Raw genomic sequence first — 18646 nt, forward strand, 5'->3', positions numbered from 1 at the left:
CTCCCTCACCCCAAACATGTCTCATTAAGAGTTCAGTAGAAGCACCTCCAGCGCCCCACACACCCCCTCCCTCCCTGGGCACGCTCCCCCCCTCTTTTTCAGCTGCTAATTAGGCGCTACCCCCCCCGCCCTTCTCTACGCATCCCCAGTTACTTCTGAGAGGGAGACGGATATGATTTTTCTTGAACCCAAAGGCCAACTTAATCAGCTGAATTAATGACTTTATTACCCGTAGTACCCCGAGCGCTGCTGCCCGTGCGGGCGGAGACACGTAAGCAGCAGGCTTTCTTCTGCAGATCTGCATACTGCTAGCTATAGCTCAAGGACCAGCAGGCTTTTGTTTTTCAAAGTGTTTAAATCCATGCAAAGCTTTAAATGAAAACGCAGGCAGCTTTGAATCGGTCTCTCCATCCTTATCCAAGTCTGTATCTATTTTCAGATGTCATTGTAGGAGAGCTACATCTCTGCCACATCTAATACCACGCAGGTTGAGTAATCTCTGAACATCGCTACTGAACGATTGGCGATGGAAAATGAGACAGTGAAATGAGACAGTGAAATGAGACAGTGAAAGATCTCTGTGATGGGAGGTTAATTGTCTTAACTGTAGCTGTGGAACAGGTGTTCATGAACATTTCAATTCACTAAAGCATTCATTATTTTCAAACATCGTTTTCACATATACATTCTATAATTGCACTCCCTTAGTTAATGATGAAAAAGTGGTGTATGCATTTGTCGTCTTGTCATAGAAGTGTCATATTTTTCATGCATGTGATAATTAAAGTAATTTTCCTTTGTACTTTTGAAGCACCTTTCTTTTCTATTATAAAGTCAGCTACAACACATGCAATCAGATGAGCACACGGTAAAATGTAATTCCAGCCCATCACATCTCCACAAGAGCTGCGTGTAAATTTTATTACTTTTTTGATTTACACGTTCATGCATCTAATTTGGGGAATTACATGAAATGTGAAGTTTTAAAAGAACAACAAAAAGTAACGACAAAAAGTAAAATCCTGAGAGAAAAAAACAACTTTTCACAGAAAGGTCTGTGGAGAGGTCACATTATCCAGTCAAGCAGCTCAGATGATCCCGGTTTCTCTCCCAAGGCTGCAGACACTTCCACTACATCACCTTTCAGCATCTCATCAGACGCCGAGCTAAAGACAAAGATCCTCCAGGTGCTCGAGTGAAACTTTCCAAATGATCGATGTCTACATCAGCAGTGAAGGAAGCAGCAGTGTTTCTTCGTTAACTTGAGTTAACTTTCCTGTGCCTCTGGCATCTCTCCCTAAAGACCGATTAGCCAGTTACACCTGCAGACAAATAGTATTAGTATGAGGTGAAGACAATACCTGCCTATCACATCAAACACTTCGTCTTCAAGACAGGAAATGTGATGAGGAGTGAAGGTGCACTTCAGTCAAAGGAATTATTCATTAGCCCAAACTATCCCCCTCCCTTTCCCATCAGGCACGCACGCACTCACACACACACACACACACACACACTCCTGCAGCAGCTCTGAGCTGAATGAGGAATTGCTAATGAGCAATGGGTAAAACAGAAATAATTGGATGTCCTTGCACATGCGTCTCAGGTTGATGGTGATGTGCGATCAGAATAAATTGCAGACAGATAACAAGATGGTTAGTCAAGGAGGAACAAGTACCTTCCAAAGCATCCAGAGACGTGCACAGTCATCCAGTTCTTCATGGTTTGTGTTAGAACTTCCCATACTCACCGAACACCATTGAAGAGTGACGGAAGTGTGGTTCAGGCCTGGGGCACTGAATGCTGGTGACGCACATTGGCAAAGCGTCATGATATGACCAGTGAACCAGCTAGAATGGCCGCTGGCATGGCACTTTTAAAGTGAGTTGCAGCAATATGGTGTTTTTTTTTTTTTCCAAGAATTCCACTTTAACACTGCACAACTACTCCAGACAATGAAAGACCAAAGCTGCTAAGCCACCAAGCACAGAGTGCAAAAAGACACAACACCACAGGCTCCTGCGTTTACTGAAATTACACTACATGGGTTTCATTTGGCTGTTTTTTATTTTTCATTACTGGATTAAAAATTTACAAAAACATGAAAATCTGAGTTAGCTCGATAAAGCAGTAGAACAAAAAGTTGTGTTAAAGAGACTGACTGTGTCTGTGTATCCAGGCAGCAGAGCTACGGTGATCCTAAAACACTGAGAAACACCAGCCTAGAAATGACGTGTGCATACTTTGTCTCCACCTTGTGTTTTTTAAAACAAATTTCAATCTCGGACTCTACCAGTAGGAATTCTGTATTGACAATCTTTTAACCTTCAAGCTAGACCCACACAAATCAGTTCCTCTCCCCCTGCCTTAAAGAGTCTCCTTAACCAAAACAAAATCAACCAATCAACAGCAGCAAAAACTGTCTATGAGGATCTTTCTGTAATTGAAGTTTAGACACCCAATGAATTCAGGTCTTTATTTTAGAAAAAAACCATAATGTTGGATTATTACATTTTCACCTAATCTAATGAAGGGATTAATACTCACCATAATTAGAGTTCAAGAACATGAACCAGTGTGTTTTGTTTCTAAGATAAAATCTCCTCTCAAGCGTCACGTTATAACACATCAAACCTTCACCAATGACATTCAGTTCTTCACACCTTTGTGTGATTATCATTCATCTTTGCATGACTATTACTACATTGAAAAGCACATCCTAGCTCATGGCTCATGGCCAGTGATATTGTGCACTGCATTGCAATCTTTACATAGATCATATGATACCAATGGTAAGCTAATTTCAGAACAAGTAGCTAAAATCTGACAGTAGCTCAAGAGACTACAAATTATATTAGCAGATTGTCTATGGTTCACTATCTGCCACAAACACAATCAGCATGCGGTTTATCTAATTCTTTCGGCTGCAGTAGTCAGTAAAGGAGCAGCTTTAATCATAGGGGCTCTGCGAATGATGGTTCAGTGCACAGATTTGATTTGTGATTTAACTTCGTAGCCCAAGGTTATCATTTTGAGATGAACACTGCCACCTGCTGGAGCCAAATGTGGTCTTGTAGAACATTAACCAAGAAGAACTGGATGAAACCCGATTAACTTGATAGGTCGAGCTTTCTCTTCAAACCACATACCTCTGAAAGGACATGTTGAAGGCTGAGACCTCTTGTAGATATTTTCATTTATTTACAAAATATACACTGTTCATTTGTAAAAAGGCACACTAACTTAAGTATACTGTCAATAGTAAAGCGGTTCTACATTGAACCAAACGATAATAAAAACCCGAGCGGTGTGAGCTGACGGTCAGAGCACCGATCTGTATTTGCAGGCAAACATGATCCACACGGCGCAGGCCGACTCTGGATACGCCACCACTCGCACCCGCACCGCCAGTCGAACGTGGTCTCCACGGCAACATACGATCTCCTCACAGAAGGGTGACCTGTTCGGACATGTACAACAGTCACGCCCGCTACACACTCGTATTTTATTTTTATCCGTTTACCCGTTTACTTTTGAATGTTCTCCACCAAAATGGGAGCACACGTCATAAATTAAATGGGAGCACACGTCATAAATTATGTCTTTTCTCATAACTTTGAGGCTTTTGTATCTTTTGTGGGCACCAAGATCGACACAATTACATCTGAGGTTTTTTGTGCAAGCCAATGAGGAGAAGGCTTGTGCCTTGTGCACGGCAATGAGGAGAAGGCTTGTGCCTTGTGCAAGCCAATGAGGAAAAGGCTTGTGCCTTGTGCACGCCAATGAGGAGAAGGCTTGTGCCTTGTGCACGCCAATGAGGAGAAGGCTTGTGCCTTGTGCACGCCAATGAGGAGAAGGCTTGTGCCTTGTGCAAGCCAATGAGGAGAAGGCTTGTGCCTTGTGCAAGCCAATGAGGAGAAGGCTTGTGCCTTGTGCAAGCCAATGAGGAGAAGGCTTGTGCCTTGTGCAAGCCAATGAGGAGAAGGCTTGTGCCTTGTGTAAGCCAATGAGGAGAAGGCTTGTGCCTTGTGCAAGCCAATGAGGAGAAGGCTTGTGCAAGTGGGACGGTCCTAGACGTACCTGAGGCAAGTGGCGAAGGCCCTGCGGGCATTGCAGTGTAAGAAGTGAATAGGGAAGGCCTTGAAGGTGTGCCCGTCGGGCACGGCCCTGCGCACCGCGTCCTGGAACTCCTCGTTCCCACACGACACCCCCGTGGTGCGCTCCAGCTCGTATGCTGACAGGGCAGAGGACAGCAGGTAGCACAGGTGATCGTCCCACACTGTGGCCAGACCCAGATCCTGGAGAGAGGATGTCAGAGGGGGACATACACACTTCAAGGGAGGAACTTCAACAATGATAAGTATAAAAGTAATGCAGGCCTGGGTGGGCTGTGGAGAATAACTGTGAGTGCTACCTTCCTGTGCTCAGCCAGCAGAAAGCGCATCTCCAGCTCGAGATGGTTGCTGGCTTCAGCAGACTGAACGGAAGGGGAGCAGATGGGTGGCGTTGGGGGCAGAGAGGAGATGGAACCGGGGGCACAGACCGAGCGCACCGCCTCCTCGCTCATGGCCTTCCAGCAGGAAGCGTTGGCAAAGTCGAACGAGCACAGCTCCACGGCGTCCGAGGGCTGGCAGTTGGCCAGGAACGTCTTGTGGCTGAAGACACAGCCGATCGTGCGGTACGGGTACGTGGGTTTGGGTTGGGGGGCCAGAGGGGGGGCCGCCGGGTCTATGGGCTGATGCAGGTACCTGAGAAGTGTTCATAAACAAGAACAAGCAATGAGATAGATTTCATCATCTATTCATGTTCTGGGTTTAGTTGACTTTGAATGTTGAGATTTCCATGGGAACAAACACTGAAAGGAGAAACATCAGGACATAATACGCCAGTTCTTACTCATTTGAAACTTGCACAGCTGTTCTCAAAATAACAGTTTCTATTTAAATTTTTAAGATAAGAATCTTTTTTAGTCCCACACTGGGGAAATTCACAAGAGGGCATGACTGAACGTGTGATCTCCATATTGATAGAGTACCTGTGAGCTGTCAGACTCTCCCAGAAGGTCACAGTGCCATCGGTACCACAGGTCATCACCCAGGTGTGAGGGGCGTTTTTGCCTTTGCTTCCCACACACACGTAAGCATCCAGCCCAAAGCCCAGCAGCAGACTACACAGCAGCAGGGCATGGTCCTCACAGTCACCCTGACAACAAGAGCCAGTCACCCCCCCAGAGGGAGACGGATGTTTTACTTGGCAAGATGACGGGACATGTAAATCTGCGCGGCTTCAAGCACATTCAGCGAGACTGGTTTATAAATGTAAGAAGATTAACTGCTCAAAAAATTAAACCCCACTTGCACAGTCACCGGCTTAACAGGTCCTAAGACATCCAGATAACCTTTCTGCCGTTGCTTTTGTCATTGAAACATATTTACACACAGTGTTTTGTCTTGTTTTGTCTTGATTTGAATGAAAATGATCAGGTTTATACATCATGGTTTCTCTCCTCTTATGTTGTGGTTCTCTTAGCAACCTGTCATGTCTTCATTTGTTTTGGTTGTTTCTGGTTTAGCCCCTTGTTTCGTTTTCTCTGCACCTTATTGGTCTCAGGTGTTTCTTAATTGGCCTCGTTAGTCTGTGTATTTAAACCCTGTGTTTTCCGTGTTACTGGTTGCTGTACCGTGTTTCGCATGTATGTTTGATGCACTGCGTTCCGGTTCCTGTTCTTGGTTTCCTTGTTCACTTCATGGTTGTGTGTCATGCTCTCATTTCCCTGTCATGTATCATGTGTTCTGGTTTTGTTTCTATTATTCCTCTGCCTATTCATTCCTGAATCATCTCTATAATGATTATGGATCTGCCTGTAATACATTTCACTCTTCTCAGCGTTTGCATCCAGCATCCTCTCACAATTACTCAACAAAAGTCTACAAACCTGCGTATCTTAAGACTATAGATTTACACAGTCTAAACATAAATGTGGTGTTTTTGGTCCAGTCTAGCTGCTTTGAAACGATTCTGATCAGGATGTGCAAATTCAACATGTCATCTTCACTGATAGAAGAGCTACTGAAATTACAGGCAACCGAATGTGGTGGGCGTTCTACAACCAGACGATACATCCGCAGCTCGTGACACCGCCGCGCATTCTTGAGCGGTACCTTGTTCCTGCAGAGGAAGGCCATCATGGTGCTCCACTGCTCGTGCCGGGCCCCTCCACCCACCACAGGCGCTCTCTCCTGGGCCAGCAAACTGACGAAACGGGCCGCCTGCCGTGGGCTTTCCAACAAGCGGCCCGCACGCAGCACACGCACATACGAACACACCGGCCGGTTGACCCCATTCTCATCCTGCAACGTACACACACACACACACACACACACACGAGTGACAGACTGCTTGTTTGTTCAGAGTTCCATGTTTGGATTAACAGAATATGGATTCTGGAACAGAACAGAATTATGGATAAAAAGATATATAGTTTAGACTGTTTATCCATATTTGAAGAATTTGAACATGTGTTTATCAGTATTTGCATGAACAGACCAAACACACTCAAACTATTTTCAAGTTCTCCAACTTTTGGCTGCATATTTTGAGTGCGTGAATTTGAATTTCTCTTACAAACCAAACGCCCACCCACATATTTGTATTGCAAAACTTGCAATGCTGCACACAACATTTCCAATGAAGCAAGATGTTTCAGGCAAAGGTCCTTCATCAGGTATAATATTACAGCAGTTACTCTTATTATTTTATTACAGCCGTATAGTTTTGTATTTTCCTGAATGTCTCTGTAACTCTTCTGTGCTTTTGAGGCAGTGAGGTAGACATTAACGTCAGGAGGCGATGACTCTTCATTGCAGAATTTCTAATAGAGGTTGTTACAAACATCTTGGAGCACTAACGACTTTTCATTACGTAACGATCTTTTGTTCTGTTCAACTTCTTCTGTCGCTTCATGTAAACCATCACAGACAGACTTAATACTGTTGAGATGAAGGATCTGTTAGGGCCATATCATCACTCCCAGGCCTCCTTCTTCTTCTTCATCTTCTTCTCAATGATAGTTCTTAATGACGTTGGCTGCATGTTTGGGGTCATTGTCCTCCTGCAGAATAAATTTGGAGCCAATCAGACGCCTCCCAGATGGTACTGCATGAAGTATCTGCCTTTATCTCTCAGCATTAAGAACATCATTAATGCAAATCTCCAGGTCCTTTTGCTGAAATGCAGCTCTGAATTTGTCAAGGAACCTCCACCATACGTCACTGTTGGGTGTAACTGGGTTCCACTGCATTTTGCAGTTCTGAGCTGAGATCACTGCTGGACATCTGCTGATTTTGAAGGGAAGTCCTCATGACACGTCTCTTCTGCTGTACTAACTTTTCTTGGTGCCAATCACTGCGTCTAGTGCTCGGTGTTGTTCATTTATTCTTCAAAACAGCTTGTACAACACATCTTGAAAAACCTTCTTTGAAATCTTTGTACAGGAGAGAGCTTGTTGATTCAGTATAACCGCCGTGCATCTTGTTGCTGTGCTCAGTCTTATTTTCACCTCCTGCAGGATAAAACAAGAACAACAGGTAAAACAAACTCACCTGGGCAAAAATCTTGACTAGTTTGGACTGGTGAGAGGGTCGTATCTCTAAGAATTCTCTCCACCACTGCTTAGCGTACACCAGAAACAAACGCTCCTTCTCTGCAGTCTTCCGCCGCTCCAGTGACTGCTGTAAGTGAAATCACAGGCATACCGTGGTCTGATCAAGGTATTTTTTTATAAAAACTTGCCTTTTTTGTTAAAAGAGGTGATGTGTGCACACTGGTGACTAAACAAACGCGTGTAAAGATTGTGCATAGTGGCAATCATATTCCACCTGTGTGATGATGACTTCAGGGCTCAGAGTTTCACTAAGGGGAGGATACATCTCCAACTTCAGGTTAAGAACACCAGTGGGTACTTTACACTCACTGCCTAGAGGACACACATACATAAATTTATGCTCAATGCTGTTGGTGAAAGCAGTCTGTACCATTTATATCACTGTGACTCTGTAGACTAATATTAACGACACTCACCTACACCAAGCAACTCCACAGACATGCCTGTCTTCCCATTGGGGGCACTGAGGACTGATCGCCAGTCCAGGAAATAAGAGGAGACAAGGGTCGTGTCACCAGAGGTATCTGTTCTAATCAGCACCATGTGCACTGGGTCACAGATGGACAACATGGTGGTGGCATCAGCCATTTTACTGGCATCACCTGTGTACATACAACAACAAAAACAAATATATTATTAAATTAAAATTGGATACACAAAGTTTAAATTAGTTCTATGTACTTCTAAGCATATATGTATTCTGTTCAAATAAATGCATCAGTTTTGAACAAAGAATAGTACTGGGAAATAAAAATAAAACCAGTATAAAATGTATTAGTGGCTATATATCCCATCAATACAATCCCCCCTTGCATTTACAGTAGAGGACACCATCTCTACTGAAACCATTAACCAGTTTCTAGTCTCCATCTGGATATACTTAGAAACATTACAGGAAAAACAGAGAAAGACAGTGGGGCGTAGGAGTGTGAATACCTGCTCCATCTCTGTGTACCTCGAGAAGAAACCCATCCTGCAAGTCTGGCTCACAGGCACACGGCACAGGTTTGGAGCGAAAACGCTGGCTGCGGAAGTGGAGGTGAAGTGTGAACGTGGAGCACACCTGACCAGGCAAAGGTTCTGGTTCCTGCAGGTGTTCAAGGAAGGCCCTGCCCCCCAAAACCTGCAGGTACAGGTATCTCCTCAATGGACTGATATTAGCTAGTGAAGGAAAATATCATTATCAGTAAAATATCAGTCTCAACATGAAATTCAGAATACGTATTTTACTAATTGGACATATCATGACAGCTTTTCAAAGTCTGATCAACACTCACTTGTTGAAAGTTGTGTAATGTCCTTGCCAGTGAAGGAAGCTGAAGACTTGATCAGGTCTGCTTTTGTTTGTGATCCTGCCTGAGGAAAAAATAATTTATACTTTTTATTAGTAGTGATAACAAAAACACCCAAATATGAACTATGAAATCGGACAGCATAAAATTGTGGGGGAAAAGCTGAATGAGTGGTAATTAAAACATAAAACAGTAAAAGTGGGAAATGCTTTTAAGCTTTCAAGTGATCTTTTCATCGGTCAAAAATGCATTAGTGGATAAAGACTTCTTAGTACATGTATTGCTGTTTAAAGCAGAGGTGCAAGCATTTTATTTTGCTTCATTTTGGTTTTAAAAAAGGGGGTGGGGAGAATTGTATACATAACCACTTTTATTTATTAGATTGACTTACAGGACAAATTCCTGTAAAATGACATTGAGAACCTAAAGGATCAGATAACCGTACTCCTCTCCATTTTCATGGTCAGAGAATAACTGAAAATCAGTTGCCATAAAAATCCATTACTTCACTAAATACTCCATTATTTACGATGTACACATGTATACTTTCCTGAAGATCGTTCTGTTTTAGATACAAAAATGCCATTTTAACAAGACAGATGGGCAATTCACATGTGGGAATCTAGTCGAATACAGACTTCCATACAAACTTTGGCCACATCACATATATAATTCTGTCAGTCTTATTAAGTATCCTAAAGGTCATAGAAGGTAAACATGTATCTCCCCCAGCCATACACATCTGAGAAGCAGTCTGACCTGTGGTTGTAGCACATACATCAAATCAAATCAAATTATATTATAGATTCAGTTACCGTCATACATGGTACCACTAGTAGTGAAATGTTTTGACAACTGCCCGTCACATGAAACAATAAGATAAGGATAGATGTAAAAATATATTAGACATAATATAACTTTAAAAAGTAAAGAAATTCAGAAATACAGAAAGTGAGTCAGGCAGTGCAGAGAAGAGCACAGCTGAGTGTAAAGTGCAAAATATGCATCACGATTGTCGAATTGCAACATGAGAGTAGGCAGGACCTATAAAGACTAGTCTAAGAACAGCCGTACAGAATACAGCAGCTTTCGCAAACACATGTCAACATGAGAGTAGGCAGGGCCTATAAAGACTAGTCTAAGAACAGCCGTACAGAATACAGCAGCTTTCGCAAACACATGTCAACATGAGAGTAGGCAGGGCCTATAAAGACTAGTCTAAGAACAGCCGTACAGAATACAGCAGCTTTCGCAAACACATGTCAACATGAGAGTAGGCAGGGCCTATAAAGACTAGTCTAAGAACAGCCGTACAGAATACAGCAGCTTTCGCAAACACATGTCAACATGAGAGTAGGCAGGACCTATAAAGACTAGTCTAAGAACAGCCGTACAGAATACAGCAGCTTTCGAAAACACATGTCAACATGAGAGTAGGCAGGACCTATAAAGACTAGTCTAAGAACAGCCATACAGAATACAGCAGCTTTCGCAAACACATGTCAACATGAAAGGAAAGCCAAATTACAAGGAACTTTAGAAATCCTGATGGATACATTTTAAGGTCTCAAAAAAAAGACACATCCAGGAAAAAGAACCAGTATGGTGCCACTATACTCATCTGAACCCCCTGAAACAAGTGATAAAACAAGTAAAAACACTAAAACTGCAAAACAGCACAGGTGCACCATGCCCTCAGACAAGAATAACACTACAGAAACATAAATAAAAGTGGTGGCATCTTGTAACTTGTCTAACAGATGCAAGAGAATATAATAATAATAATAAAACCCATACCACATTAACTAAATTCAGGTCTTTGATCAGATCATCAACGATGCCCCTTCGCTGCAGGGCGCCCAGGAGATCTTCTGCGGTGAGGGGCTGCTCTCCTCCTCCACTCCTCACCGTGTCCGCAAGCACATCCCGCACCTTTTGGTGGATGTCCATCTGACAAGGTAAATGTCGTACAGGTCAGCGACATGTTTCATTAGACGAATACCTGGATGAATGACCCAGGTACCTTGAGTAGATGATCCTGGACCATCTGCTTCAGTTCGGACGCTTTCTCCGGTGACAGGGACATGCTTCACCTCTCCAACCCATATAAATTATTACAAATAGTGCACTAGATAGCTATCTATTTATATTTTTTAACTTGTTTTTGACGTTTGTTGCTCATACGCGCACTTTAAGTATTTGTTAGCTGGCTGTTTGTTTGTTTTTCTTCCGGGTGCCCAATGTTGTCAAAATGATCAGCGCGTCTTTCTCAACCGTTTAAATCCTGGCGGAAAAGATGGCGGGAGAGTGTCTTCGATAATGCCTGCGTTTTTAATCTCATTTATGTGCCATTTTAACCATTTTGTATGTGTTTAAGGGTAAAAATTAAATACGTTATTTTGGAGATTACCGTAAATATTAAATTGGTACACTAGTTTTTTTTTTTTTGCTATACTTCTTTCAGGCATTTATTAGACGACTATAAAATGTCTCAACGTGTAGTCCTCTCCTCTACCGCGTGGGCTTTCTCTTACAAGCCTAGTTATGCAATTCAGAAGATGTGTGTGTCCATGTAGATATGGAGGGCTAGCTAGATTTGTCAGAATGTTATCCATGTTTACCTTAAACACGAGTGCAAGTTTGTATACTTCATCACTACACGTGAGATAACTTGTTATAAGGCTAATTATTTTACTATCTGCCTGTAATCTGATTACTGCTCAGTGTCATTTGAAATATATATTTTAGATGTGAATGTGGACACAAAAGTATATACAAAAATAATACAAGGAGAAAATAAATCATGTTGAAATAATTTCTTCATACAATAACGCTGCAAATTCTATTGAAATATCAGTAAAGCACATGCATGTAGTTTAAGATGTCTGAAGGAGAAAACCAGAACTAAAACTTTAAAAAGCCTTTTCTGAAATTCCTATTAAAAACAAAATATAATAGCTACGATATAACAGGTTTTCAATAAGAAAGTCACGTCAGTTTATCATGAAAATTTTATTATCCAGGTTTGAAATTGCACAAGTTGAGTCCAAAGTAATCTTGTAACCCTGTAATTCTATCATCATAAAACATAAGGATGCTTCATTATAATAGTCATAAAAAAGACGAGTCTCACACAGGTTTTGTCCTGCAAAAGTTCAGTATACTTGAGAGTCATGGTCATTTGATCATTCGCCATTAACAGAGCTGTAACTAGTGAGATTCTTTCTAGGAGGTGTTTTCCCAAATGTTGTTCACCATGCTGGATGGACAGAAATGGATCATCCATTCCTGTCTGGTAACTTAATTAGATTTTCCATGGAACCAGTAGCCACTTCTGGAAATACTGGATCAGTTGCAGGAACTAAAGTTGCAGAATGCATTCAGTTTGGACCACAGTGATTTTCTAATTCAGACCTAAATCAATTAGTTTTGAGATCAGACAACTACCTTCCGATGACGAAATAACATGTAGATGTAGCTTTACAGCTTTTGTTGAAACAAGCCCCAACCTGCAGTATTTATAATGACTGGACTGCTCCTTATGGAAGATAGAGGATAACATTCACACAGTTCCACTGTCTGTTTGCATTATTTTTCTTACATAGATCAATCGCATGTTACCACAACATTAGAACTAAGCAGTTCAGGGGCACTACCATTGTCTATAAATGTACAATGATGATGATGATGATGATACAATTGCTTCCAGTTTTGCTGATGAAAGAGTGAATACAATGGTGAAAAAAGCTCTCCATGTCCTATTCCTAAGCATGCAGTCGGTTCTTTCAATCTAAATATTTAAGCACACAAAGTACACTAAATGACCTCCAGTCTGGCCTTAACAAGAAATCTCATAATTGAGACAAAAAAAAGTCTTGTTCAGCACAAGTGTTCACTAGCTATACACATTATTTCAAATTTGGGCTCAACACACCCTTTAAATTTGGTGTCTTATTAAAAACTCCTGAGATGTGAATGTAAAGATCATATGTGGAAACTAGTTCAGGCTTTCTGGCAAACTGAACAGAATACCTTCCACCAGTGAACAATACCTAAATATACCACTTATTCAGGGATGTTTACCAAACCAGATTTAAGGAAACAAAGCCTTCCTGTGACTAACAGCCATTTTATTAGTGTCCTAACAGATCACATTTCTATACCCCATACATTCATTAAGACCCAAGGTTGAGTGTTTGAACAACAGTGGAATTATTAAAATAATGACTGTAAATAAAGGATCAGCCAGATTGGCTCATTATAAATCTTTGCAGCAAAATGAGCTCTCAGGCCAGGAACTTATATACATAAAAAAAAAATAATAATAATCCAAGTATCTTATGGTCACATAGCACTTTGACCTGCATCCTACAGTGAAATAAAAAAAATCAGAGTGGAAGAGAGTCTGTGTGGTTACACGGTCACTGGGAGAGAAACGCCCAGCACACGAGCAGTCCCACAACCAGAGCTGCTCCCGCACCCACGTTCAGCAGGACGGGTCTCCAGTACAGCCAGCGTTCCCTCTTCTTCTCCGCTTCATTCAGCTTCTGTTTCATCTGCTGAAGCTTCTGTGCTGTACTGGCTATCCTGTCCTCACGATGACGCTTACGCAAGCTGCAGGGGAGGGGGGGGGGGGGGGGGGGGGGGGATTGTTCAATTTGATGTTAAATTTAGTCAAACTGCCTTAGTGCTTTTCCAGGTATGAGTGATTAGGGCAATCCCTGGAAAGCTAATAGTGATGCTTGTCAGTGTGGAACCTTTTGGCCTTTTTAATGAGAACTGAACAAGGACGTAAAGGTCCTGGCAGAAAGGATTAAGAGATCTATGTTGTCCACAAGCTGAAAATGTTTTGTACACATAGTAAATCAAGTATACTACATAAATGGATCGAAGAAAAACTTCATTTGCAGATGTTCACAGTATACAAAGACATGCTGCTTAAGTTAATCATGAAGCCTTGTTGTGAATTAATTTTCATTTGTATCTTGTTTCAGAAACAGACAGAAACACAAATCACAGATTACTTCAGTGCTTAGGAGTTTCAGTGCAATGCCCCATTTCTTCTGTGATTATTTATCATGACAAACAACTACATTTGAACATTGCTGTCTGAGTAGAGAGGTGCACCACTGATAGTCCTGATTTGGGGTGAATTCCTCTATACAGGCAGCAATGTTCAAATGTAGTTTCCCCCTCCGCTTATAAAAATAGAACTGTAGATGAGCAAGAGGCAGAATTAGATGCCTAAAGATTAATTCAAACTATCAGACCAGAGGTCCCTGGAAAACTCATGAGCACAGAATCCTACCCGTCTGGTTTTAACTCCATTGGCCGTTTTTCCTTTAGCGACTCCATCCGATCTCCATCTATTCCTGGCACATCCATCTGTCCATTCAGTTTGTCCTGGGGTCTTGTGTCCTCGGAGACAGACCCCAGGTCAGTGTCTGCCTTTGTGTCCTCTTTAGACAGTTTCTGCCACTGTTGCTGGAGTACAAGAGAACAATTAAAGCAACACTGCACCTTGTGTGCTTGACTTTGAGACCCATTTCATATCGTTGTGTGTCCCCCTACAAACACCCAGTTTTCAAGATGTGCTCTGCACATTATGTCAGCAAAGAGGGGTGACTACAGAGTTCATCTAAAAATGATAAAAAGCTCAAAAGGTTGGCTATTATCGGTACAGGCCTTCAAATACACTTCATATGCGCAATCACCAAGAATCTTTAAATATCAAAATGGGGATTAGCATGTAAAAAAGTTTGGATATACTTTATTTTGGATAGGTTTGGATATTTGCAAGTATGAATGTATATCAATATACACTGAAAGTCACAGTACGATTTCAAGCATTCATTATTATAATTTAAGGGTTACTGTTTGTACTTGCAAATGTGATGATATGCATTATACTACCTGCAGAGCTGAGTCTCGCAAGATGCTTTTGGCTCCTTCCATTATTGCCATGTATGAGAAACGAAGCTGGTCTGGGGTTTGGATCAGACCCATGCGATATTCCCTCATGCCCAAAAGGACTTTCTGTATATCCACAGATGAAGAGTCCTGCCTCTTCTCCATCTGTAAAATGACAAAAATGTCATTTCTTATGTGAAGTTAATCTTATTAGAACAACTACGGAACATTAGACACTTTGCTTACTCCGAAATCATGGCAGACATAAAGGATGGGTCTTACCAGGACAAGGCAGGTATCGACCAATGAGAACGTCCCTGATCGTCCAATCCCTGCACTGCAGTGGACCACGGCTGGGCCATTTTCAGGCTCCAGTGAGTTGGATTCTCGAACTTTGAACAAGAAATTGAGGAAAGACGCGGGCGACTCTGGCACACCAAAGTCCGGCCACGAGGTATAATGAAAGTGGTAGATGTCTCTGCTCTCTCCTGCCTTAATAGAGTGCAACAATGGTGTTTATATTAGTGAGGAAACCAATATTGAACATGGACAAAATTAATTTAGAGCACTTCTAATATTGTGGCCATTAGTTTGTGAGAATTTCTGCCAACTGACCACGTTGCTAGAGGAAATGAAATTACCATATCTTTTTTTTTCCCTTATGTTGTTCCCCAAATTTGGCTGTTGCCAATTCTCGATTCTCATCTTTTTTTGAGCTGCTATTCATGCAACATCTTAAGACCTGTGAACAGTGCTTGAGCTAGCGCTTCATATAATCTGAGTCAATCTCACTCACTAAGCCATCTTTCCAACTCAAGAAGCAGAGGTGAATAATTCTCTTGGTCCCAGCAATTAAACAAAACCCCCAACTGTAATTAGATCCTCTACTGTAAGAATCATAGCATCAAGGAAAATAAGTTGCATATTCATGAAGTACTGTTCATTCAAATTTTCAGAATGGGAATTTACTACAGGACAGTAATGCATATCAACCACAATCACTTAAACTTTTCCTATTTTCTTGTCCTCATACCAGCCAGCAAGTTCTTTGCAGCACTTTATCCTCTTAAACAACTCAATTAGTCTGAAATGTTAACTTGAAAATTCAATTAGGAAGTGTTCTTATGAGAAATGGAATTGATATTAAAAATGAAGCTAAAGTATCACACAGTAGCTGCTTACTTTGGTGTTCTGAAGTTTCAACACTCTTATTGTGTAATAAGATTTGATGTCTTCAGACAGCAGAGTCACCACAAACCCTGTATCACTGAAGTCCATCTGTCGTTCATCACTAGACGGCCAGTACTGTGCACATTTCTCCTGTTGGAAGTCATGAAAAAGTCTGATTGGACTTGTGCATACTGTAGCCACTGTGGGCAAGCAAGAAATATTATCAATAAGGGAGAAAAATAATCCAAGCACTGACTTACCGATTCTTTCTCTATTACCCTGTTGAGCATGATGACTGCTTTAGACCGCTGTTCCCAGATCATTAACCAAAAGTGACCACAAGTGTTCCTCAAGGGGCCCTGTGTTCCAAAGAAAACCCATCAAATTAACTACATTTATCACTGCTTTCAACAACAGCAAAACTAGTCTCTTACAAGTAAGAAAAACATTCCATGGGTATGACGTATTTGTTTATCTTGGAGACCAGGGGTCCCATTGAGCTGAACCTTTCGTAAAAGACTAAAGGCTCATGCTCGTTATTACACAAACATCAAGAGATAATACATTTACTAGCATCAAAATACATTTAAAGCTGCTTCAGATAAGTTTAATATCATGCTCAGAGAAATAGGTTCAAATGCAATATTTTTGTTCCCCAAAATCAATCACACATCATGTTTTCTTATACCTGTGTCAGTATGTAGCTCCTCCTGGCATCCTCCATGGTTACCAAACTTGCATTAATGTAGTCATTTTCTGAATTTTCTAATTTCACCCGACTGTGATCATCTGTGAGAAAGCATGTGTCAGTAAGGATTCAATGTAAAGTTTGGGATATTTGATCAATTGGTGCAATACTGTTTGAACTACACATTTATGAACGGACAATAATGTAGGTTAATAATTATGTGTTGTTAATTTACATGGTAGTCACTTACATGGGCTGACATCTCTGTATCTGTTCCTGTTCCGATTTTCTGGGAACTTTGCCACTTTGAAAGAACACTCTTGCGACTCATTATTAATTTTCTAGAAAAATTAATGTAATGAATTTCAAAACAAACAAACCTGATATATTTGCAACCAAAATGCATGAGGCAGCAAGTTTACAAACGTAAAATGAAAAAATAAAATTAGAGCAATTAATTTTTCCAACGTCGATCATAGAAAATAATGAATTTTTATGAAAAGTATATGGATCCCAAAGACAGGCCCCCCCCCCCCCCCCCCACAACACTGACGTTAGTTTATTACTGAAGCATCACCAGACCTTCTGTTCATCTCAGTCAAGCACAGTTTCTGAGAAATCCGTGTCAGTTCTCAGAAAATATATAATTGCAAACTCGTTTCACAGAAAGCGTGTGAAGTTTAGTCATGGAAGCCCTGTTTGCTACCGTAACGGCGTGTTTCTTAGAAGAACTACACACGACCCGTCTTGACGCTCACGACTCCTCGGAGCGTCTAAAGTGATCTCTGCCCTCACCGCAACTGATGCATGTCGGTAACATTAACGCAGCCACCCTAGCTGGCTCATTCCAGATCAGCCGACTGCTTTGCAGTCTCACGGGGAAACTGCACACAGCGTGATGTCTGCGGAGAACATGATAATAGAGCAACTCCCCATAAACCATATGTGAAAGTTACATACTTGGAATTATGCTTACTGCAGCTGCCATTAAAGATCACCTAGCTGGCGCGCGACACTTGGGCACCCGTTCTAGGGATCCTGCGCATGCGCAGATCTCGCTGCCAGCTAGGCTAACAGTGCGCTAGCTAGCTACGTGTTCACCATTGTGTCCAATTGTGTGACTTGCTGCGTAATTGGATCAAATTTAATATGATTAATTCCACATTTTAAAAAAATATATCGGTTAACTTACGTTGTAAAGAGTTTGCCACTGTCCAGGTGAGTCCTCGAGGTCCTCCTGGTCCATTTTTAAGCGGGTTAGACACTCATCAAGAATGTCCCGAGGTCCCGTACGACGGACACTTCCGCAGCCAGCCGAGCTGAACCGAGCTGAACCGAGCTGGACTGAGCTCCCGCTCCGCTCCGCCAGTCCTACGGTCTCCACTCTACCGACCCACGCTCGTACTCCACGCGTCGGGTCCAAATGCGCACGCATATATGCGCAATCTTGCGGCATTTCGCTGCTCACCGCCCATTAACGCTCCCTGCGAAAAAACACGTTTTCGTATATTTGAAGAGTTATGGTGCACTTTTTGTGTTTTTTTCATTTTTACTATGTTTATAAGTGCAATGCAGGTAACTTGGTTGAACTAGTTTTGATTTGATAGTATATATTTAAATAGCTTAATAAGCATCGTGCAAATAGGTTTTCCTATATAATGTTTCTCAGAAATGTGTAGGGCTTTATTTACAGCTAAAACAGGAGGTATCGCTAGTGCAATGTTACAAATGTAGAGGGTAGTGGGGACTCCAGGGCTGGAAAAAAACAGTGGTCGCCCTTGGCTACATACAGTCTATCACCAAACCAGCTGTGAATATATATTGTACCATTTTAAAATAAATACATATGAAGTCCTTGTATCTTTCATGGTGCTTAATTGTCTCTTTTAGTCGGAGAAAGTACGGTTACCATTTCTCTGAATT

General features: G+C 41.7%; 2 protein-coding genes across 4 annotated transcripts; both read right to left on the reverse strand.

The window, feature by feature from the left end:
* Positions 1–930: 930 nt before the first annotated feature.
* cep76 (centrosomal protein 76) lies at positions 931–11243 on the reverse strand. 2 transcript variants are annotated; one of them, XR_013124682.1, is made up of 13 exons: positions 10979–11243; positions 10753–10905; positions 8941–9019; positions 8600–8824; positions 8080–8265; positions 7878–7975; positions 7602–7730; positions 6162–6350; positions 5036–5202; positions 4415–4748; positions 4081–4298; positions 1679–3460; positions 931–1322 (listed from the first exon to the last, which is right to left on the reverse strand). XR_013124682.1 is itself a non-coding variant. In XM_076988533.1 (12 exons), the coding sequence occupies exons 1-12, from the start codon at positions 11039–11041 to the stop codon at positions 3322–3324; spliced, it is 1980 nt and encodes a 659-aa protein (XP_076844648.1). In that variant the 5' UTR covers positions 11042–11243; the 3' UTR covers positions 1441–3321. The 2 variants fall into 2 exon arrangements, 1 of the variants encoding a protein (XP_076844648.1); XM_076988533.1 differs by lacking the exon at positions 931–1322 and having other exon boundaries at positions 1441–3460.
* Positions 11244–11948: 705 nt separating this feature from the next.
* ptpn2a (protein tyrosine phosphatase non-receptor type 2a) lies at positions 11949–18180 on the reverse strand. Of its 2 annotated transcripts, none has more exons than XM_076988494.1 (9): positions 17916–18180; positions 16974–17064; positions 16724–16824; positions 16296–16394; positions 16048–16185; positions 15148–15357; positions 14869–15030; positions 14264–14439; positions 11949–13569 (listed from the first exon to the last, which is right to left on the reverse strand). In XM_076988494.1, exons 1-9 carry the CDS (start codon positions 18177–18179, stop codon positions 13377–13379), a joined length of 1434 nt encoding a protein of 477 aa, XP_076844609.1. In that variant the 5' UTR covers position 18180; the 3' UTR covers positions 11949–13376. The 2 variants fall into 2 exon arrangements, with proteins under 2 accessions (XP_076844609.1, XP_076844610.1); XM_076988495.1 differs by lacking the exon at positions 17916–18180 and adding an exon at positions 17684–17859.
* Positions 18181–18646: the final 466 nt, after the last annotated feature.

The sequence above is a fragment of the Brachyhypopomus gauderio genome, unplaced genomic scaffold (genome assembly GCF_052324685.1).
Source record: "Brachyhypopomus gauderio isolate BG-103 unplaced genomic scaffold, BGAUD_0.2 sc62, whole genome shotgun sequence".
Classification (NCBI taxonomy): Eukaryota; Metazoa; Chordata; class Actinopteri; order Gymnotiformes; family Hypopomidae; genus Brachyhypopomus; species Brachyhypopomus gauderio.

Bases quoted from the DNA above. Each gene is read 5' to 3' on its own strand.
- cep76 (XM_076988533.1), bottom strand. From the start codon at position 11,041: ATGTCCCTGTCACCGGAGAAAGCGTCCGAACTGAAGCAGATGGTCCAG. The intron at 7,731-7,877 runs GTGGAATATGAT...TTTCACTTACAG, and splicing joins CTGAAGTCATCATCACACAG to CAGTCACTGGAGCGGCGGAA. The intron at 4,299-4,414 runs GTAGCACTCACA...TCCTCTCTCCAG, and splicing joins TGCTGGCTGAGCACAGGAAG to GATCTGGGTCTGGCCACAGT.
- ptpn2a (XM_076988494.1), bottom strand. From the start codon at position 18,179: ATGCCGCAAGATTGCGCATATATGCGTGCGCATTTGGACCCGACGCGT. The intron at 16,825-16,973 runs GTAAGTGACTAC...GCTTTCTCACAG, and splicing joins ATACAGAGATGTCAGCCCAT to ATGATCACAGTCGGGTGAAA. The intron at 14,440-14,868 runs GTAGTATAATGC...CTTGTACTCCAG, and splicing joins TGCGAGACTCAGCTCTGCAG to CAACAGTGGCAGAAACTGTC.